Source organism: Geotrypetes seraphini, chromosome 1, assembly GCF_902459505.1.
Source record: "Geotrypetes seraphini chromosome 1, aGeoSer1.1, whole genome shotgun sequence".
Lineage (NCBI taxonomy): Eukaryota > Metazoa > Chordata > Amphibia > Gymnophiona > Dermophiidae > Geotrypetes > Geotrypetes seraphini.
In genome coordinates this window covers 329,312,095-329,335,456 of record NC_047084.1, presented here as the reverse complement: position 1 = coordinate 329,335,456, position 23,362 = coordinate 329,312,095, and the positions used below count along the sequence as shown (strand labels likewise).

Sequence of the window (23,362 nt, the reverse complement as noted above, 5' to 3'; positions counted from 1 at the left end):
CATGCTGGGAAGTAGCCCTGGAAAACAGCATAGTGGATATATAAAAATGGAAATTTTCTGTAGATAACTGGTAATTAGGTTGAAAAGCAAGAGGAATATGCAAATCTGTGGGCTGGAGTGTCACACTGGAGTTTTTCTGGTGGGGACAGGGTTCCCTTGAAATACTTGTGTTTGGAAGTCAGTGATTTTCACTTCCATGGGCCGGATGTAGATCATAGGTTGTAGTTACCTATCTCTGAGTTAGAGCAGTAAGCTGTGAACTGGGGAAATTAGGACACAAATCCTGCTTCTCTCATTGACAACTCCTGGTGTTATTGGGCAAGACACTTTTACTTCAGATAAAAAAAAATTAGATTGTAAACTTCTTGGAAGAACTTACCCCTGAATATGTAGAGGGGCATAATTAAAACAAGTGTCTTAAGTAAGATTTGGACGTATGGTGTTAGACGCCCAAAGTCGGCATTGAAAAAAATACATCTAGAAAATATGTATTTTTTAGAAAATCGCCTATCTGGACATCCAGACTGCCAGAACGTTCATCTTTATACCACATTTTCAACCAAAATTTCGTCCAAGTCCTAAATGCCCAGAACAAGACTTGGGAAGGGCCAATCTTGTAATGGACTGGCTACCCAGACATGGCAACAGAGCGATGGGACACTTTAGAAGGCCCAGCTGTGAATGTCACAAAACGGGTGCCAGATAAACATCTCACCAGAACTCCCTCATAGGTTATGGTGAGCCCCCCCAAAACCCCCCCCCACCACTATACCCACCTATATGGCAGTAGAATAGGGTTTTGGGTTTTTTTTGGTGGGCTCACGTGTTCCATCATGAATGTAGTGGTTAGAGTGGCTTATGGGCTTGGATCTTCCTCTTTATGGTTCACTAGCCCAACCCCCCAGGCTATTTAAGACATCTGGAAATAGGTATGTACTTTTTTATTCGGATCTTTGTGGGGGTGTGAGGGGGGTCAGTGAACACCGGTGGGGGGGGGGGGGGGTCTTTACTTTGCAGTGGTTATCTGGTCACTTTGGATAACTTTTTGGCACTTAAACATTGTGAGTTAGACAATATAAAACCAGTTATAAGTTTCATCCAGGATGTCGTTTAGTAAAACATTTGATTATCCTTGAGGTCGACAAGGGCTAGATTCACTAAGCAAACCGATCGGTTTGTGACCCGATTTACCTCCGGCCCGATTCACTACATTCTCGTGTGATCCACGCATGCAAATGAGGGGAACAGCATGCAAAGTAGGCAGGAACCCGATCACAAAACAAATTTTGCGATCTGACAGGGCTGGCCGATCAACCCAAGAAGCGACTGCTGGGGACCAGTTGCAAATGTCCTTTCTGACTCCCTTGCTCCATTGCCGCCCTGCTCTCTGCTTCCTCAAATCTCTCTCCTGCCTGCCGCCCTGCTGTTTCCCCAATCGCCGCCTGCATCTCTCCTGCCTGCCGCCGTGGGTTTACAGCGGGTTAAAACCATGGGCTCGCTGGGCTACAAAAGTAAAATAAAAGTCAGCTCTGCTGGTGCTGTGTTTTAGAAGGGAGGCAGGGTTTCAAGGGCCGTCTTGAGAGCAAGAGAGTCGGAGCCCGAGGAGGAAACCCCCCCCATCAAAATTTTTTTTAAAAAACTGGACACAAAACGCATGCGCAGACCATCTGCAGGGAAAGCAGATAGTCTGCGCATGCGTCAGGATCGCACACTAGTGATCCGTGCAGCAGAGGGGGGCGTTTCTCCGATCGCCCTCATTACAATATTAGGCTGTTGTGAATTGGTCGGGCCTACTGGAATCGGACCCGGAAGTCAAGGTTAATGAATCTAGTCCTAAGTCTAGCTCGACCCCCCCCCCCCATCCCGCCCACATACTGTCCTAATCACTCCTCCAGATGTGCCCCTTTTAGCTCTGGGCGCACAGTGGGATTCATAGGCCTAAAGAGCCTGCGACATGTCTAGAAAATCAGTTTGATTATTGGCACTTGGACAAGTTTTTAGATGTGTTTTAAGTTTTGATTATGAGCCCCATACTTACCAAATGATATAACTTTTGCTTGACATTTAGATGCTGAACCAAGGGAAGTTCCTGCAGGCACTATTAGTTGAATACCATCATATTGGTCATTTAAAAAATAAAATTCAGTAGGGATCTGTACAGGTGAAGATGTAATAGACTGTGTTGTGCTGACTTCTGGTCTCATTTCTTTCCCTTCCCTTCTCTCTTTTTAACAGGTCTATTTACTGTTCGGAATTAAGTCTCCGTAATCTAAAAGCATCATGAGCAACTACAGCGTGTCTCTGGTTGGTCCAGCCCCCTGGGGTTTCAGGCTTCAAGGTGGTAAAGATTTCAGCATGCCTTTGACTATCTCCAAGGTAAGCACTTCTCCTCCTACTTCTTCGGTTGCATGCTCTGCTGTGTGGTACCCTAAACTTGCACAGATCAGCATGCCTGTAACTAGATCCGTCTGCCGTAGGCAAGACACACATCCTCTGACGGAAGGGGGAGAAGAGAGCTTAAGCAGAGTCTGCTGGCATTTTGAAGTTTGTGTTGTGTTTTTTTTTTTTTTAATATACGTACTTGAAAGAATAATTTTGGTTTGAGCTAGAACTTTGAGGCATTAGAAGCTGTGTTGCCATTGTTAGAGTGAATGTTTTGTGTAAAAACAGCTGCTCTTTGGGTTATACAAGATACAGCAAGCATTAAAGCATTATGTACTCTATTTACTAAACTTCACTGACAGACTATGACAAGCATTTGAGTTAAGCACATAAACCTTAATTTTATAAACTTGCATGCACAGTTTTTATGCTTAGCATGCAGGTTATAGAATGCCTGTCTGTTGTACAGTATGTGTTTATTAAATAGCATAATTAGCTGCTAATTGACGTGATCATGTCCTAATTGGTACTAATTACACCTGCAACTGCTAACTACTGTTTTTTTTCCCACGGCGGAGATTTCAAAAAGATTGTTTGATTGTTGTTGCTGCTATTTTCTTACGGCCAAGTTTTTGTTTTGCGGTTTTAATTTGATACCTTATCCGCCTGGGACCCCTGATGAAGGCGTGTTCACCGAAACACGGACCGTGTCGGGTCCTTTGGTTTGGTTCCAGGTGGTAACATTAACCGCACTCGTGATTTTGGTATAATAAATGTAGCCTGCATTTTTGTACGTCTGTCCGCAGTTTCCTTTGTTTTGTGCTCTTTTCACTGCAGATTGTGTTGGGTTTCTCCCTTTTGTTGCGTTCTATAAGATGTGTACGTAAAATCCAGATCACACAACTGCAAGGGGGTGTGGACTAGGCAGGGGCATGTCTAGCAGTTACATGCACTGGTTAAAGCGTACTAGCATTTATGCACCGAACTGTCTACGTTTGGGCACAAGTGGGCATTTACTTATTTGAGCTGATGTACCACTTTTCGTGGTTCTGCGTTGAGCTGGCATAGGTACTTGCGCATAAAGTTGGGTGTGTAAATGTGGACTTGCATTAGTATTCTATAATGGCAATTAAGTGCAGTTGCTGATAAAAAATTCACACCTAGGTGCCAGGATGATCTATTCAGAATTGTCCCCATAGTTAGAAAAGAGGCCCCACTGAGAATAATGGAACTTATGTAATGTACATCAAATAGCATTAGCTTACTTTAACATGCTGAAACAGCTTAGTAAATGGAGCTGTCTGTTTCCACAAAGTTTTGGCTTGGAGTGCTGGAGTACAGGCACACATTTTGGGATTTATAGGTTTGCCTTGTATTGTGCAGGAGGGCTTTGTTTTCCTCTTCCAGGATTTCGTTGGCTCTTGTCTCTTCTTGCAAGTGAATCCTCTGGGATCGTGACTGGTAAAGCTCTGTAACTTCAAAGCCTCTCATACCTTATATCTTAGGGCTGTCAGGGCCCTGTTCATGGAAGATTTTCTCAGTTTTGCCAGAGGGTAAGGAGCTTAAATGTCTCAAGATGTTAGATGTCGGAGCTCTTCTTGTCTTTGGGAGCCAACTTGAGTTTTCTCTGCCAGAGGGGCCTGGGCAAGAGTTGCATGAAATTCCTGGTTGATTTTTATTTCTTTGATTTGATATGCTGTTCCTTCTTCCCCAAATACAATATAGTATGAGATTAACAATGCAACACTTATAATGCAGAAAAGAAATATCACCCTCCCCTAATCTTAATCCCTAATTAAAACTGAAATCTTTTTATCTGACTACTCTTTTTATCGGTTCATAGACAAAACTGCCGAAGACAAAGGCGCGCGCCGACAACTGAGTGCAAGACGGAAGCGCGCGCTGAAGAAAAAGATTGTTTTTAGGGGCCCCAATGAGGGGTTTTGTTGGGGAACACCCCCACTTTACTTAATACAGATCGCGGCGGCGTTGTGGAGGGTTTGGGGGGTTGTAACCGCCCACATTATACTGGAAACTTAACTGTTTCCCTGTTTTATAGGGGAAAAAGTGAAGTTTTCAGTAAAATGTGGGGGGTTACAACCCCCCACAATGCCCCCACAACGCAGCGCGATCTGTATAAAGTAAAGTGGGGGGGTTCCCTCCCCACACCCCCCGTCGGAGCCCTTTAAAACAGTCATTTTCTTTGGTGCGCGCCTCCACGTTGCGCTCAGTTGTCTGCGCGCGCCTTTGTCCCGGCGCACTTTTGTCCTGACACCCTTTTTACTTGTCTGCCAAATTAATAAAGGAATGCTAGTGAGAATAAATAGGTTTCCTAATTTTTATGTAGCAAGAAAAGGCTGTATTTTGTGTGCTTGAGAGCCTAGATTCTAATATTAGTTCATTTTTTCTGCCTCTATGTTTAAATTGTCCCCACCTACCACCATTTGACATAACCCATTCCACTCAAAAGCACTTATTATAGAACTGCCCAAACTCTGTGTGGGTTAGGATCCTAAATAGTTTTGTAGCGGGATAGAAATATCATGCACCATGGGAGTAAGGGGTATGGTGTATTAACATATAAAGATACAGGGGTTTAAAATCATCATAACTGTTTTCAGCCCTAAGTAATAGGACTGCTGGATGTGTGGCAGTTTGGTTTGAATTGTCAGCACCCGGAAGGGAGAGGTTGTCAAGGAAACAGGTTAGTGTGTACAGACATGCTGGTTCCTTTGACTGGGCCACTGTCAACAGATTTAAACTCAATACTGCTAAGACTGTTATGTTAGTGATTATGTGTCTTGTAAACCATTTGAGGAATAACAACGGTATATTTTCTAATATTGAAGTGGTGACTGGGGCTGAAAAGTTGACTAGTGGTCTAGTGTCATGTGTGCAGCACTTGGGCTAGGTAAGACTGTGGACTGTGAGGAGCTTGGAGGTAAGAATCTTGCCTTCACCTGTGGCTTTGTATGTTGTACTGGAAGGGGGTGCGAGGGGAACTAAGGACTGAATGGTAGTGGAGTAAACGTCAGAGGCTGGTACTGTGGAAGGAGGTAGAAGAGCACAAGTAAACCTGAGGGTGGGAAAGAGAGACTGAAGTGAAAGGAAAGTGATGGTAGAGCTAGAGACATGAGAAGCTCAAGGCTTCCTAGATGTTTGTTTTAACCTATTCTTAGCCTCCCCCTCTCTTCCCCCCCTTTTCCAGTATAGTATTTCTGGGAATCCTGGGGTGAGCAGGAAGAAGCAAGATGTTGCTTGGCATATTCTGGGATATGCAGAACTACAGTATTTTATTTCAAAAATTTCTAAACTGCATTATCCCATAGTGAATAAAGTGAATTTACTCATCTATGGCAAGTATTGCGAGGACAGTAAGTCAAGTATTCTCACATGTGGGTGATGTTGCCGGACAGAACCCAGTGCAAATGCTGTCTAGTGTGTATTGTTTTAAGAATGTTCTAGAAGCATTGCTTCACATGTGCGCATGTGCCTTCCTGCCTTTGAGTACAGGTCCCTCAGTCAAATGATATAGCTGAAGAAAACTCCTAGGGGAGGTAGGATGATATATAAGAATACTTGGCCTGCTGTCTTCGGATGCCACCTGCCACAGGTAAGTAACTTTGCTTTCTCTGAGGACAAGCAGACCAGAGGTATAAATGTGGGAATCCCTAGCTACTAGGCTCACCAAAAACAACAATGCTATGATAATAGGGACTCAACATGTCGATGCATTAAAGTCAATTAGCCTTAAACTATATACAAACTGGTTGTGAAAGTGCAGCCTGGGAGGGTGGAGTTGGATTCTAGACACTAAATAAATTCTGCAGGGCTGGCTGACTGAACCTGCTGTCATGTCGGGTATCCTGGACTGAAGACCATTTCATATTGCAAATCTCCTTGATGCAGGCTGATCTCAAGTAGGCTACTGATGTAACCATGGCTCTGATATTATGAGCTGTGACATGACCCTCAAGAGTCAGCCCAGCCTGGGCATAAGTGAAGGAGATGCAATTTACTAGCCATTTGAAAATTGTGTGCTTGCTGATGTCTGCTCGCATCCTGTTTGGATCAAAAGAAACCAAGCTGGGTGGACTGTCCATGGGCTTTGGACTACTCCATAGAATGCTAAGACTCGCTTTTAGTCTAAGGTATGCAGTGCACTTTCTCTGGATGGGCATGAGCTTTTAGGAAGAATGTTGGTAGACAGCTGACTGATTAAGATGGAAGTCTAGCAGTGCCTTAGGAAGGAACTTGGGGTGCATGCAAAGAACTACTCTGTTGTGATGAAGCTTTGTGGAAAGTGGATCAGCTACTAGAGACTGAAGCTTGCACACTCGACAAAGCTAAAGTGACTGCTACCAAAAACACAACTTTCCTGGTCAGATACTTCAGATGACAAGAATCTAGTGGCTCAAAGGGAACATTCATCAGTTGTGTGAGAATGATGTTGAGATCTCATGACACAGTAGGAAATTTGACCATGGGCTTTGTCAACAAGAATTAGCCTCAGGTGAGGTCCCGGGCACCCAATATACCAATTGTGTAGGTCTATGATAGAAATCTCCCAATTACATTGGGTGCATTTTCTGAAGCCACTGGGGGTCATTTTTTTGTTTTTTTTTTTACACCTTATGCTTTGAACAGTGGGATCTTTTTGTTGTTTTGGAGTTGTACCAAATTAAACACCTCAATTTGGAGATCAAAAAGGGGCTAGACTTGAGGCTGGTGCTCAGGCCTACTTTGACCTAAAGATCCATGAGAAAAATAAAGAGAACTTTTTTAAAGGTTGATAGAAAAGCTCAGAAGTTTACAGGGAAGGTAACTAAAGAAAATGTAATACCCACATAGGGGAAGTAATTTAAAACTTGAGAAACAGCACTAAGGGGGAGACTGAGAACATGACTTCCTAGCTCTGTGGGGAAAAAAGACTTGAGGGACTTGTGCTCGCACGTTGGGGCAGGGAAGACATCGGTGCATGCGCAGTGGGATGCTGCTAGAATGTAAAGCAATACTTACTAGGCTGCATCCATACTGGGCTCTTTCAGATGATGAGATCCCATGTCACATTTGGAAGTTTGACCAGGGGCTTTGGTAACAAGAATCAGCCTCATGGTGAGATCTGATTTTCTTTCTATGCAGGCCGTGGCAGGGTAAATTTTGCGGGCTTGAATCCGACTATGTTTCTAGGAGCGTTGATGCAGCGGCCATGTGTCGGCGAGAATCAGGCGTGCGCTTGAGTCTCTGGCGATGGCGGGAGAGCTGCAGCGTTCTGGTAGTTTATTTCCAGCTGACTTTGGTCAGGGTATGCTGCAGCTTCTCTCCTTTCCGGTTCAGACAAGTTGTACGTGTTTCACCAGCTTTGGGACAAGCTTAGGCAGATTTATATGTCTATGTCTGTGTTCCTGCTGTATTCACTTGAAGGAAGCTGCTAGTTTAATCGGACTCTGGGGTTAGCACTCAAGGGTCACCCAGTCTCGGTTTGTCTCTGGACTAGGTCGACATAAGGCAAATCACAGCACAGTGAGATTAGCAGTAAGATAGTGCCCTGCATTTCACACGGGTATCTTATTGTCTCTCTTGGGGTCCTGCAGATTGAGCCTTTGTCTGTTGGTAACTGTCCTTCTTATTTGAGCCTCTGTGCTGCGCTGCATGTGTCTAGTAGTGGCATAGGATATATATGCCTAAAAGTAGTTCAAACAGTTTCCAAGTTCGGGCTGTCTCTATGGGCATAATGACACTTCGCATCTTCCTGCGGCCAGGACTCTCTTTCTCTATTTCTGAGGGGGCCTGGACTTCAGATTATCACGCTAGTTTCTCCTGTCGCCATATTCTCATGGCACATGCTAGATGGACCCCCCCCGACCAGACAGGAAGGGCTGTACAGCTCCTTCTAACCAGGAGCCAGTTATCTATTCTATCAAACCCACGGAGGAGCATGCGCTATGTGGCTGTTAGCCTCATCCCTGAAGCTCTCATTAACGATATAAGCTTTGTCTGATACCTGTTAGGATGCCGTTGTTTTCCACGGGGCGGAAGATGCAGCATCTTGATTGCGTCTAGTACGTATTCACTTTAAAGGACATACGTATTTCGCTCACGTTGCATGGAGTTAGTACTGTTTTCATGGTTCCAGTATACTCCTCTTTACATTGCGAAACTTGATTTTTTCCTAGGAGCATTTCTTTCTTCTTACAGATCCTACAGTTCTCATCCTGCCGTTCCCTGACCTTCTGTACTTCATTCTGAGGGGATCTTGACTTCTTCCAATGACTCTTCAAACTTTCTCATGAGGGGGAATGTCAGGTCAGGGGGCTGTGAACATTTTTCAGAATGCTTGCAACTTTGCATCCTCCTCAGGTTTCTGGTTCATTCTTGGAGTCTCTATGTTTTGTGTTTCCCTTTTAAGTGTTACTGGTCCTCAGGGCAGTTCTTGTAGTTCTTCAGGAACTAAGAGACGTTGTTCCACTTACTGCATGGTGCCCAAGACGGGGACATTGGGCAGGCTGGATCCCATTCTGCTGAATTAGTTTCTCAGGGTTACACATTTATGCAGAAAAATTGGGAGAATATTTACATTTTCACTATGGACTCTGAATCAGCACTAGGTTTGCTTACCTCTCTTGGAGCAGCGCTTTTGGTTTTGGCATATGCCATTTCGCCTACCCAAGGCTTCACAAACATTTTAGAAAATGTGGGCAGTGGTACCGTTTTGGCACTACCAAGCGATTCACCTACTTTCTTCTTGACTGACTGCTTGATTTGGAAGTCTTCCAGTCGGGCAATTTGACTGACACAAAAAGGGTGGTTTCTTTTCCTCAGTTCTTTGAACGTGAATCTTCGAATTTGCACAGCGCTCTTTTCTCCTGTACTATTTATAGGTATATTGGGGAGATGTTTTTATTCATATAGGAGAGAAATGTGTTTCTTCCCAGAGACTAGGGCGATGGGTCACAGTCTCAGGTTTACATTCTTCTTCTGTCACCATAGAAACATAGAAAGATGACGGCAGAAAAGGGCTACAGCCCATCAAGTCTGCCCACTCTTCTGACCCACCCCATCAAGTCTGAGTGCTAATGACCCAGATCCTTAGCTTGACCCCCATAGGGATCCCACGTGGATGTCCCATTTATTCTTAAAGTCGAGCACGCTGGTGGCCTTGATCACCTGCACCGGAAGTTTGTTCCAGTGATCTACAACCCTTTCTGTGAAGAAATACTTCCTGGTGTCACCATTAAATTTCCCTCCTCTGAGTTTGAGCGGGTGTCCCCTTGTGACCGAGGGTCCCCTGGGGAAGAATATATCGCTTTCCGCCTCGACACGACCTGTGATGTACTTAAATGTCTCAATCATGTCTCCCCTTTCTCTACGCTCCTCAAGAGTGTATAGCTGTAGTTTGCCCAGTCTTTCTTCGTATGAGAGACTCTTGAGTCCGGAGACCATTCTAGTGGCCATTCGCTGGACATATTTAGCTCGAAGCACATCTTTTTGGTAGTGTGGTCTCCAGAATTGCACACAGTATTCCAGGTGAGGTCTCACCATGGTTCTGTAAAGCGGCATTATGACTTCAGGTTTGCGGCTGATGAAGCCTCTATTGATACATCCCAACATTTGCCTTGCCTTGGATGAGGCCTGCTCCACTTGTTTGGCAGCCTTCATATCTGCACTGACGATTACTCCCAAGTCCCGTTCTTCTGAAGTCCTAGCTAGTGTTTCCCCATTTAAGGTGTAAGTTTTGCATGGATTTCCGCACCGAGATGCATGACCTTACATTTCTTAGCGTTGAAGCCCAGCTGCCATGTCGAGGACCAGTTTTCCAACGTGATCAGATCCTGCGTCATACTATCCTTGAGATTGCTTTCACTTACTATATTACACAGTTTGGCGTCGTCAGCGAACAGTGTTACTTTATCCTGAAGCCCTCGGGTCAAGTCCCTTATGAATATGTTGAAAAGGGATGGTCCCAGGACTGAGCCCTGTGGTACTCCGCTAGTCACCTCCGATGTCTCAGAGAGGGTGCCGTTGACCACCACCCTCTGAAGTCTTCCACTCAGCCAATCACTGACCCATGCAGTTAGCTTCTCGCCTAAACCCATCGCTTTCATCTTGTTTAGTAGTCTACGGTGTGGGACACTGTCAAACGCTTTGCTGAAATCCAAGTATACTATGTCCAGAGACTCTCCCGAGTCCAGCTTTCCTGTCACCCAATCAAAGAAGCTTATAAGATTGGATTGGCATGACCTGCCTCTGTTGAATCCATGTTGACAGGGATTCCTTAGATTCCCTTCATCCATTATCGTGTCTAATTTACCTTTAAGTAGAGTTTCCATGAGTTTCCATACTATTGATGTGAGACTCACTGGTCGGTAATTCGCAGTCTCTGCTCTGCATTCCTTTTTGTGCAGAGGAACGACGTTAGCTGTTTTCCAGTCCAGGGGGACTCTCCCTGTACTTAGGGAGAGATTGAAGAGCATGGCCAATGGTTTCGCTAGAACATCGCATAGCTCTCTGAGCACTCGTGGGTGCAAATTGTCCGGTCCCATGGCTTTGTTCACCTTGAGTCTTGACAGTTCTCTGTACACATCAGCAGTTGTGAACTCAAAATTCTGAAATGGATCTTCCATGCTTTGCTTTGTTTCCAGCCTTGGCCCGTGCCCTGGTGCCTCGCAGGTAAAGACCAAGCAGAAGTAATCATTCAGCAGTTTGGCTTTATCGGAATCTGTTTCCACATAATTCCCGTCTGGCGTTCTAAGGCGTACTATCCCATTTGTGTTCTTCTTCCTGTCACTAATGTACCTGAAGAAGGATTTCTTAATGTTCTTCGCTAGAGTTTCTTCCATTCGAAGTTTGGCCTCCCTGACTGCTGTTTTGACCGCTGCAGACTTTGTCTTGTATTCAATGTTTGCTTCCTTCTCCCCGGTGCGTTTGTATAAGAGAAATGCTCTTTTCTTCTCCTTGACGCGGTACGAGACCTCATCAGTGAACCATTTGGGTCTCTTGTTTCTTTGTTGTTTATTTACCGATTTAATGTAGCGGATAGTTGCCTCATGAAGGGTCGACTTCAAGGTTGACCACATAGCTTCCACATTATCAGTTACTTCTTGAACCTGTAGTGTCTGATGAACGAAATCTCCCATGCGTGCGAAGTCAGTGCCCCGGAAATTGAGTACCCTTGTTCTTGTTTGAGATCTAGGGAAGCCTTTCCTAAGGTTAACCCATACCATGTTGTGGTCACTGGTGGCTAGCATTTCTCCCACCGAGACCTCCGAGACGCTTTCCCCGTTCGTAAGTACCAGGTCCAGGATGGCCTGGGCCCTAGTAGGCTCTAGCACCATTTGTTTGAGCTGTACTCCCTTCATGAACGCTAATATCCTCCTGCTATCACAAGTTGTCGCTGAGAGTGTGTTCCAGTCTACATCAGGCATATTGAAGTCTCCTAATAGAACAACATCCCCCCGCAAGGTGATATTCTCAATGTCTTCGATTAATTCTGCGTCTTTGTCCTCCGATTGTCTAGGAGGTCTGTATACAACACCAAGGTTCAGGCATTTTTCTCCGCCTCTGGCCAGGTTTACCCAGATAGATTCCCCCAGTATACTTGACATCCGTGATCCTGGTTGTCTTAATGTTCTCTTTGATGTAAAGTGCTACCCCTCCTCCTAACTTACCCTCTTTGTCTTGGCGAAGCAAGTTGTATCCCACCCATGAGAGTCCGTGAACCATGTTTCGGACACAGCCACCACGTCTAAGTCTGCATTAACCATTTCTGTTTCCAGTTCTAGAAGTTTATTCCCCAGGCTGTGTGCGTTAACATACATAGCTCTCCACTCTTGGTGTTTACTAAGCTCCTTATGAGTTAAGGTATCTCCTAGCGAATCTTTTGCAGTAAGGGTACTTACCTCGGACTTAGAAGCAGAGTTTTGGTTCGCCACCTCAGGATTGTTACTTACTGCTCCGGTGTAAAAGTGGGTACCCACCCCCGACTTACCTAGTTTAAAGCCCTTCGAAGTAGGCGGGCTAGTCGGTGTCCGAAGACGTTCTTACCTCTGTTGGTCAGGTGGAGTCCGTCTGGTCCCTGTAGTGCCTCACCGTGATTCAGGAATCCGAAGTTCATTTCCCGGCACCATCGTTGTAGCCACTCATTCGTCTTCAGGATACGTTCGTCCCTGTCCCTTCCTCTGCCCCTAACAGGAAGAATTGAAGAGAAAACTACCTGTGCCTCTGTCTGCTTCAGCCTCCTTCCCAGAGCTCCGAAGTCTCTAGCTATATCCTCCAGGGTGTTCTTGGCAGTGTCATTTGTTCCGACGTGGATGAGTAGCATTGGGAAGTGATCCTGGGGCCTGAGAAGTCGATCAAGACAGGCGGTCACATCTCGTATTCTGGCTCCGGGTAGACAGCAGACCTCCCTCGTCTGTATATCCGGTCTGCATATTGGTCCTTCGGTGCCCCTCAACATGGAGTCCCCGATGGCTATCACTCTACGCTTCTTTTGGGGGTGTCGATCCGTTGTCTCCGGAGATGGGGATGTGTGTTGATCCTGGTCCTGCTCTACGTCGGTAGTCTCTTCCTGCTCTACGTCGGTAGTCTCTTCCTGCAAAACCAGGAATCTGTTCTTCAGATTCAGATGTGGAGTTGATGTGAAGCTGCCCTGGTGAGAGAAGGAGTAAGAAGGTGAAGAGATTGTAAATGGGGGGGGGGGGGGGAGAGAGGGGGGGTTTCCTACGTTTACCTGTGGAGGAGGTCACTAACTGCCAGGAGTCAGTGTCTCCATCCATCTCCTGAACTCCAGCAGTTGGTTTCTGTGTCGTCGGCCCTGGTGTCACCATGGGAGATCTGTCATGGGCCCGTTCCGTGATTTGGGATAGTTCCTGCACTATCCCATCGATATAGGCCTCATCCTCTCTGATGCCTCTCAGACGTTTCACCTCCTCCCTGAGGCTCCTTAGTTCCTGGATGATGTCGTCATCCTGCTGGCCGACCTCCTCTGTCTGTGTAGAGGCCGTAATGTACTGCTGTGGGATGGTCTCGGCCTGCACGGAGACGTCCTTTCCCGGTGCTGTGTTCTCCTCCGTCTGTACGTAGGCTGTGGTCAGCTCCCGGATCACCTCAGTGCAGGGGATGCCGATCTTGCTTGTGGGTTTCACACTCCTTGTCCGCCCTGCCATATCAAAAAAAAGGGAGATAGTGAATGAGAGAGAATAAACGAGAGAGAGTAAATGAGAGAGTATGAGAGATAGTATGAGAGTGAGGTTAGGGCCTCTGAAGGGTAAAGTTGAAAAGATAGATGTTAGAGAGATCTGAGCAGTAGGGTGTTTAGAATGTAGGATTTGTCCTACGGTGTCCTGTTGCCCTGGATTAGGCTCTTCTTAAGGCTCTTCGCAAAGGCGCTCTCGCTAAGGGAGCGCCTTTGCCGCGCGCTGAACGGCTGGGTGCCGTTGGCTCCCTTCTTCTTAAAGGGGGAGCCCGGCACCGATGCGACCTCTGACGCGGTGGGGGTGGGCGGAGCTTCCTCTCGCCTCGACCCCGATCAGGCTTCTGCCCCTCTGCCTCTCCTCGCTTCGGCTGTCTCCCCTCTGCCTCTCTGGATCAGGCTATCTCCCCTCTGCCTCTCCTGCTGATCCTGCAAAAGAAAAAGAAAAAAACTCTGCCGAGGTCTGCCTCGTGGTCCGGCTCCCTTCTTCTTAAAGGGGGAGCCCGGCACCGATGCGACCTCTGACGCGGTGGGGGTGGGCGGAGCTTCCTCTCGCCTCGACCCCGATCAGGCTTCCGCCCCTCTGCCTCTCCTCGCTTCGGCTGTCTCCCCTCTGCCTCTCTGGATCAGGCTATCTCCCCTCTGCCTCTCCTGCTGATCCTGCAAAAGAAAAAGAAAAAAACGCTGCCGAGGTATGGGATTCTGTACAGGTTCTAGGATCCATGTTGCTGAATCCACTGGGAACTTCGGATTGCTTTTCCATTATAACGCTACAACAGTCGCTTTTGTTCCGGTGGTTCCCAGTATCTCAGGGCTCCAATTATTTGGTAGGCTCCTCAAGCATCGCTCTGTATGATTTGGTGGCTCAGCGAGATTTCTCTTTTCAAAGGCATGCCTCGGTCTTTGCTGGACTAGCTCATGGTCACCAAACATCCCGGGCTGTCGGGTTGGGGGGCTCGGTGCCTTCAATCCTCAGCTCCAGTTCTACTCTGGAGCATGGTCAGACTACCGTTTCTGGAGCTTCAGACCATTCTTCCAGAATGACGCTGAAGGTCTTTTCAGTCAGTATTATGATGGGGGTATTTCTCTACAGCCTGGGCAGTAGGTGATGTACTCAGTTGGCGGGTAAAGTTGTGGTTCTACTTCAAAGGGTGTACCCTCATCTTCCTCTTCTGTTGGCAGATCATTTTATGGGTCAGGAAAAGAGTTTGGATAGACTTTCTCTTTACAAAATCTGAGCATGGCCCATTTATTGTATGTTACAGTGTAGAGCGCTGTATACGCTCAAAGTGTAAATGTTAGTAATAGTGAAATCTTCTACATTGGATATTGAAAATTTTAGCTCAGGCATTCCAGCTCTTTTTATGGAAGTGAGATCTCCTGGAACTAGACCTCATGGCCTCATCTCGAAATTCTAAGCTTCCTAGCTTCTTCGGCGGACACAGGGAGTGGGAGTCAGAGGGGGTAGCAGCGTGGCTTCTTTCTCGTCTCTGGTTTCTCTTTTTTCAGTGTTTTCCCCTGGCTGATGATGGATTGGATTTGCCATCTCAAGCTCGCTTTCAGGGCACAGTGTTTGTAGAATCTCTGGATTGGCTGCGCCATCCTTGCTATGCGGCTCTGATGAGTCTTTCAACAGCCGGACTGTTGAGTTTCCTGGTATCTCTGGATTTGCTCACCTAGGGTCCGATCAACATGGATATTTGTACTATTTTGGTATTACGACCTAGCTTTTGAAAAGTCATGGCTGACGTGTAAGGGTTATGCGAAGCAGGTTGCTTCTTCTCTTATCCAGGCGATACAGAAGTCTTCACCTGTGGCTTCTGCTTCCTTTTGGAGGTTTTTCCTTTCTTGGGTACTTCTCAACATTTACACCCTTCCAGAGTTCTTTTTTGGCACAAGTGTATTGCCAAGGGCTTAGCGTTCAATTCCCTTCAGCTTCAAGTGCCATTCTTAGCTTGTTACAAGGGCTAGGTATATTGCTCTTTGCTTGCTTCTCAGCTTCATGTAGTTCAGTTCCTAAATGGAGTACGGTATATTCGTACACCTCTTAGAAAGCCCTGTCCGGAGTACAGTCTTAAGGTACTTCTTCACAGTTTACTGAAGGCTTCATTTCATCCTTGTCTTTTAAGACTCTAAAGGGCTGTGCCGTTGAACACGTGGTTTGTTGTGGTCATGGCTTTAGCTCGGTGGTTTTCTGAGTTGCAGGCCTTGTTCGGCGGGGATTCCTATTTCTGATTTACAAAATCTGGAGTGTCAGTTCGGACGGTACCACAATTTCTTTCTAAGGAGGTGTCATCCTTTCTTTTATGACACTCTCACTTTTCCTTCCTTCTTCCTGGGAGAAGAAATGGGGAGACGTGCTTTTATTCACTGCATTTTTTTTGAAAGTGCGTAGCGTTCTTCGTGAGCTAGGTTTCTAATGACTTTTAGTTGTTTAGATCACCTTTTTGTATTCTTCAAGGAACGCATCAAACGTATGGCAACTTCCAAAGCCTCCATTGCTTGATGGGTCCAGGAGGACATTATTTACGCTTGCTTGATGGCAGGGAAGAGGTTGGCGAAAATCTTCATGACCATTTATTCCGCCAGAGCAATGGTTACTTCTTGGACTCGGTCCAGAGCTTTTTTTCCTTGGAGGAGTTTTGTCTTGCGGCTACTTGGTCTTCCGAGAGTGCTCTATCTCAGCATTACTGGTTGGATGTGGGGGCGCATGTGGTGGATGCGTTTAGTGCTTCGGTTGTTGCGGAGGCGGCGTTTGCTTCCCACCTAGATTGAGGATTGCTTTACTACATCCCATTAGTCTCTGGATTCATCTACTGCTGTTGCTAAGGAAGGAAAAATTATGTTCTTACCTGTTAATTTTCTTTCCTTTAGACACAGCAGATGAATCCAGAGCCCCACCCTTTCTGGATATTGTCTTGGTTTTTTCTTTTGCAACTTTTGAAGTTTGTTATTGATGGTTGTATTCTGTATTATTGCCTTTTGAGATTTGTTATGGGAAATAATTTTTTTTACATGCAATGCATATTGATGGTTATGGATTCTTGGGCAAGGAGCTATAGTGAAGGTACAGGAGGAGTGCCAGCCAATAGGACCACCTGTTAATCAGTTTCTCTATCTCTGTCTGCTGGTAGATGTGTGCTATCCCATTGGTCTCTGGATTCATCTGCTGCGTTTAAAGGAAAGAAAATGAACAGGTAAGAACATAATTTTTCTTTGTTAAAACATGACCAAACAGAATATACAGTAGCTTATCTACAGAAGCTACCTGGGTTTCAAAATTGAGTTAGTCTAAGAAATACTCCAGTATCTTTAAAAGGTGATTCTTAATCGAAGGGCGATAGCAGATTGATATTGATAGCTTGTGAACCACTTAACAGCAGATCTGAAGCATTCAGAAGTATCTTACTGCTGGAGATCTAGTGTACCTGTTAAAGAACTGATGTGTTGTTGGTAGACAGTGTCTGAGAATTTGTCTCTAGATCTGTGTCAAATTAGTTATTATGCAGTAAAGCTTCCTAGGGTGGTTTAAGTTGGACTGCCCTTTCACCTCACCTTGTTGGTGGTGAGTTGGTGCTTACATGGTAGAATAATGGTATCTAAAATTCTAATTTAGACTAGATATTTGGTGATTTCTTTAATGCCTAGGGAAATGCTTAAAACAGGGCTGCCCAAGTCCGGTCCTCAAGATCTACTGGCAGACCAGGTTTTCAGGACATCCACAATGAATATGCATGAGAGAGATTTGCCTGCACTACCTTATTGGGAGTCTTTTGATAAACATTCAGCTAAATCCTCTACTTTAATAACTAAGGTGGCTTTAACACCATGGATTTTGAAGATTTTTTTTAAATTTTTAAATAGAAATAAATTGTTTTGGGGCTATAAGATCCAAATTTTTCCAGATGTTTCTCTTGATACGCAGGGTGAAGGTGTCAGTTTTTACTTTTGAAACCTGGTATTACCCAGATTGGTGGAACTTTTTTTATTTGAGATATCCTTGTAAATATATAGTGAGATATCGATCTTACAACATTTCTGACAATGAAGTGTATAGAAGGATCTTGAGAGGATTCCTATGTTAAGCTCTTATCTAATATAATAAAACGGTAAGCCGCGCATGCGCACTTCCTATGCGTGTGTCTGTTTTCCGTGAGCTGTAGCACACATAGGAAGTGCGCATGCGCTGCTTACAGTTCTTTCAAAGACGCAGCGGTGGCTACTCTCATGATCCCCGCCTGCATCGGACTTCCGACGCAGGTGGGGATCATGAGAGGAGCCACCGCCGCGTCTTTCAACTAAAAAAAAAAATTACTCGCTTTTAAAATCTTCAGGCGCGAGCGACGGCTTGCTGCACGCGCCCCAACTTCCCAATGCCAAGCGCCCTTTTAAAATCTTCAGGCGTGAGCGGCGGCTTGCCGCACACGCCCTGACCTCCAAACCTCCCTGCCGGCATCTATTTTTCCTCCTCCTCCCTCTCGCATGCTCACAGCGTTTAAATGAAAAGCGCTGCGCTGTGCTGCCACTGGCCTCACCCATCTCCTCTTCACTGCGGCCCGCCCTCTCACAACTTCCTGTTTCCGCTAGGGTTGGCCGCACTGTAGAGAAGACACCGAGGCCAGCAACAGCACGGTGCAGCGATTTTCTGTGAGGCAAGTAAATTTCTGTGGGGCATATGCACAGGGGGAGCAGGAAATGAATGCTGCTGGACGGGGGAGGGAAAAGGAAGGGAACAGAGGGAGCAGGCAAGGGGTGGGTGCACAGGGAAGAGGGGGAATGCTGCTGCTACACAGGGAAAGGGGGAATGCTGCTGCTACACAGGGAAGGAGGGAATGCTGTTGCTGCACAGGGAAGTGGGGGAGGGGGGGAAAGGGAAAGGGGGCCAGGGAGCAATCTTGGTTTGCTTTGGGGGGAGACAAAAGGGGGCCATGGAGCGAGACAGAAAGATAGGCAGGCAGCGCACAAGAATGAAAAACAGACACACAGAAAGACAGCAGGCAGGGAGAGAAACAGAAAGAAAGAAACACAGACAGGCAAAGGGGGCCAGGAAGAGAAACGGACACAAAGAAAGACAGACAGTGGGAGGGAGAGAGACAAAGAAAGGAAGAAAGAGACAGGAGCAGGGAGAGACACAGAAAGAAAGAAAGACAGATAGAAATATTCTAGCACCCGTTAATGTAATGGGCTTAATGACTAGTGTAATATAATTTACAGCTCCCAGAACACTCATTGTAGCCATTCAGTTACTCTGCTCAGCAAGGTTTGGTTGCACTGTTACTTGATTGCTGTCTTGAAATGGAAAAGGAAGTGAAACTAAATATAAACCTATACAAAAAATGAGTTTACCACTGAAAGATAGCTGGAAAGCAATGACCACAAACGCTCATAGTCTAAGCAACAAAGTTCATGATCTGCTCACCCTGATGTTAGAGGCAGACCTGGATATTATCACAGGTGCAGGCCTTCGGGGGAGGGTCCCTGGTGTAGAAATACACAGAGGGAGGGAAGGGGGATTCAAAGAGACGTGCATATGCTGGACTTTGGGGGGAAGAAATAATGGGTCTAAAAACAGAGGAGAGGGAGAGAGATGGTGGACAATGAGATTTAGGGTGGGAAGGAACAGAAAGGGAGAGAAGTTGGGCACAAAGGGATGGTGTGGAGGGGGAGATAGAGATACTGGATAGGAGGGTAGTTGGGAAAGAAAGAGAGAGATGGTGGACCCTGGGGTAGTGGGGAAGGAGGGAAAGATGAAAGGGTAGTTGAGAAAAGGTGGATCTGGAGATGGAGACGAAAAAAAGGAAAGATGCCAGACCTCCAAGGGAGTGAAGGGAAATGGAAGGGGAGGACAGAGATGGAAGATGGGCAGGAGACCCTGGCGAGTGAGTTATCAGAAGACAACCAGAGCCTGGGACCAAAATGATTTGAATAATGACCAGACAACAAAAGGTAGAAAAATAATTTTTATTTTCTATTTTGTGATTACAATATGTCAGATTTGAAATGTGTATCCTGCCAGAAATGAGCTAGGATTTAACAGAGAGAGGAAAAGTCTTTTTTGTTTGTTAATTTTGTTTACACCACAGCGCCAGTGTGGGTAGGAGAGGGCAAAGGGGATGAAGAGACTATAAAACCACCAGGATGTTTGAAAAAACACCCACTTGGGCAGGAAAATCAAAAAATTGATCCAATAGGCTGAATGGAAGCGTTTTTTTTTTTCCTGAATCAGGCAGCACTAGTATTAATCCACCTTAGTAGTGATCTACCTACTAATTTAATTATTTTATCTTAGTTTTAATGTACCTTGCATACTACTTTTTATTGATGTACACCGCCTAGAAGTCTGATTAGGTGGTATAAAATTTTTTTAATAAACTTTAACCTTCCAAGCATATCCTGTCTCAAGAGCGCAACGTACGTGCCGGCTGATAAAACTGCAGAGCAGAATGTAAAACAGACGAGTTGTCCTGTAACAATCTGAAAATTATGCATAAGACTTTGAATTTGATCCGCACACGGATTGGTAGCTAGTGTAGATCTCTAAGTATTGGAGTGATGTGATCAGATTTCATGGCATGAACAGTTTTAAATGTGCAGCAGCAGCATCATTTTGAGCCAGTTGCATAGATTGAGGGATTATTATCAAATGAAAATTTTAGAACAGTTATTATGTTGTCGATAACTCCTTTATTTGAGAACTGGAACTCACTGTACTTAGAATTACCACAATTACATTACATTACATTACATTACTGATTTCTATTCCGCCTCAACCTTGCAGTTCTGGGCGGATTACAAAAGAGACAACTGGACATTTCCATGATAATTACAGAGAGAATTCTGGTCCTTTCCAGGAGAAGTTACAAGAATAATGGAGCTGTATATTTCAAGAGCTACAAGATGCTGTACAAATAGGAAATAGTGCAGATCCAGTATATACAGTGGTGCCTCGCATAACGAACGCCTCACACAACGAACGCTGCACACAACGAACTTCATGTCTTGATTCACACAACGAACTTCGTTTCACACAACGAACTTCGTTTCACACAACGAACTTCATTTCACACAACGAAGTCGCCCGAGCTGCCGATGTATTGCATCCTTCCGCGCAGGCACTGCAGGCAGTCGTTAGTCACTGCGCTTAACTGCCCTCTCTCACTGTATACAGTCGTCCTTTTAAGATAAACTCAATATTTTTTATATATCATGGCTTCTAAAAAAAGCAGGAAGGTGATTTCTGTTGAAATGAAACGGGAAATAATTAGAAGGAGTGAATGTGGGGTAAAACAGTGTGACCTCGTCAAAGAGTTTGGCCTCAGCAAGACCACCATTTTCACCATTTTGACAAATTTATCTTTTTTTATGTCATCTTAGCATATTTTATGCTGCAGAACGAATTATTTTTTTTAACATGTATTGTTATGGGAAAACGCGTTTCACATAACGAACTTTTCGCATAACAAACTTGCTCCTGGAACGAATTAAGTTCGTTGTGTGAGGCACCACTGTATACCGTTAGGGAAGCAATTGACATGCTTGAGGCTAAAGAGAAGGGAACTGGTGGGGGGGGAGGAGGGGGGAGTTGCGTTGAGGGGGGTCCGGTTGGGGTTAAGCCATCTGTATAAATTTTTTGAATAGGTGTGTTTTGATTTCTTTGCGAAAATATTTGTAGTCGTTTGTTGTTATCAGCAGGCTGGAGATAGTGTGTAGTCCAGTTTCACTGCATGCAATCTAGTCATAGTTTGAAAAACACATGATGTATATGTATGTATGCATGTGTGTATGTATATTATTTGTCCTCGGTTACTAAAGGGATTCTGGCTTGGTTGCTGGCCAAGGTATGCACACCAGTGCACTGGTACTGGTCCATTTAGCCAAGGTATGCCAGAATGTAGATGCTATTAACACAGAGTGGTTCATCAAGGCTCCGGGATATACTGAAAGCTGGGTGTGGGGGGGCTGACAAATCACAAGTGTGATGTAAAAATAAAATTATGGACCAATGTTAAGTCAAGACAGAATTTCAGGCCCACCTATACTGTCTAAAAATTAAAAATGCTCTCATTAGAACCCCTCTCCTGAGTGTAAGATGTGCTCTTTTTTTTTTTTCCCTCCTCCCCCTCAGGACTTTGTCTTGGGCACATTTGTCTTGCATTGTGTACTATTACGGTGAAGCCGACCTTATTACCACAGCAGTTCTGCTGCCTCTTTTAAAGTCTCAACTAAAAGTGTATCTAATACATATTAGTTATGGGGGCCCCCGTTATATTCTGCATAATACAATCAACCCCATCAGCCCCCTGTGACACAGATGCGACGTGCCCTTTTGATATTTCTTTATATCGTTAACTTTGGCAAGAGCAGCTTAGTAAGGTTCTTGCAGTCCTGTAGATGTTGGTGGAGGGGAGTCGAAGTAAGATGACAGGTGGAAGACAAAGGCCTCCCTAGAAATTCAAATTGTACTGGTGGCTCTTAACGGCCACCAGTACAAATGGCTTTAGGTCTCTGCTTTGCGTTTTTCTCTGTTTTGTTCCCATGTTTGAGGGGGACATTATAGTTTGCAGTCTTTCAATGATAAAGGGATCTTGGCTGTTGGTGCAGTGGATGCCAAGCTGTTACCAACATTTGCTTGATATACCAATGGCAAAAACTCGCTAAGAATTCATTTGCCCAGTGTCTGTCTTTATCACATTTCTGTTTTGTGTCTTACAGTAGACATGTTTCCGGAGTGCAGTCATTAGATGAGGCTGGGGATAATAAGAAAGGAGGAGACTTCTGTCTCTCCTTCCCCATGTGTTTGCTATTTTTAGTTTCCCTGCTTCTGTCAGATTTGCTCACCTGTGTGACTTTTGCATCCGAAGCTCCTTCTACATCTGCATTCTTGAGAGAGGATCAATCTATTTATTGCTGATACTTTGAATGGAATTTAGCCATGATTTTAGCTGTCTAGACTTGAAATTGAGGTGGAACTGAATTTTTTTTCCCCTCTTTGTTTCTTTCCACTCTTTGTGATTTGATATGAGGCATGGAATACATGCTAGCATATTATTCTTTAAAGATTTTACAGTGTTTGCTTCTTGCAGGAATTCTGTCTCCCTCCTCCTCCCACGTATCCCAGGATTACTGTGTAGTTCAGAGATTCCCAAACACTTTTTCTCTTCTGTGGTGGAACCCTTAACACTTTTCATACACCAAGGACCCTCCCCCTAGGCCTGTTGTATTGTTGGGCCTAGAAGGAGCAGTAGCAATCCCCAGTTAATCCAACCCAGGCTGGCTCCAATCTCAAAATGGCGAGACTGCTAAGAGAGAATCGGGAGTAAGACCTGCATGAAAATGTAGGCAGAAGAAGACGCAAGTATAAGACCTGCATATATTGTAGGCGAAGACCCTTGAGAACCCCAAATAGTTATATTTCTAAGAGAGATATTGTGTATATGAATTCAAACTTCTAAGCAGTCATTTTCCTCTCTGCCAGTAAGAGAGAGATTCACCTTTGCTCCAGAAACCAGCAGTCAGATCTTCTGACTGTGGCATCACTGTTTTGGGACTTTTCAGTACAGTACAGTACACGATAAGAAGTCCCCCTAAGAAGTGCTAGCGAAGGACAGTGTAACTCAGGAAGATGGGGGCTTGCTCTCTGGAGTTATTAGCCTTAGTATTGGTAATGCATTTGTCAGGGAAATATAGAAAGGTCACTTTTATTACCAGGTGACGTCACGCTTCAGTATGGCTCCATGATAAGTGTATAGACTATTCAATCAATAAAAATGACATATATGACAAACCAAT

General features: G+C 45.1%; 1 protein-coding gene across 12 annotated transcripts in view; it reads left to right on the top strand.

Annotated features, from left to right (window-relative positions):
* Positions 1-23,362, top strand: part of PDLIM5 (PDZ and LIM domain 5) — a 468,176-nt gene that overhangs the window by 45,609 nt on the left and 399,205 nt on the right. For all 12 annotated transcript variants that reach the window (XM_033957971.1, XM_033957962.1, XM_033958049.1 and 9 more), the window contains exon 2: positions 2,236-2,376. In XM_033957971.1, coding sequence (XP_033813862.1) covers positions 2,281-2,376 — 96 coding nt within the window. In that variant the 5' untranslated portion in view covers positions 2,236-2,280. The remainder of the gene's footprint in view (positions 1-2,235; positions 2,377-23,362) is intronic.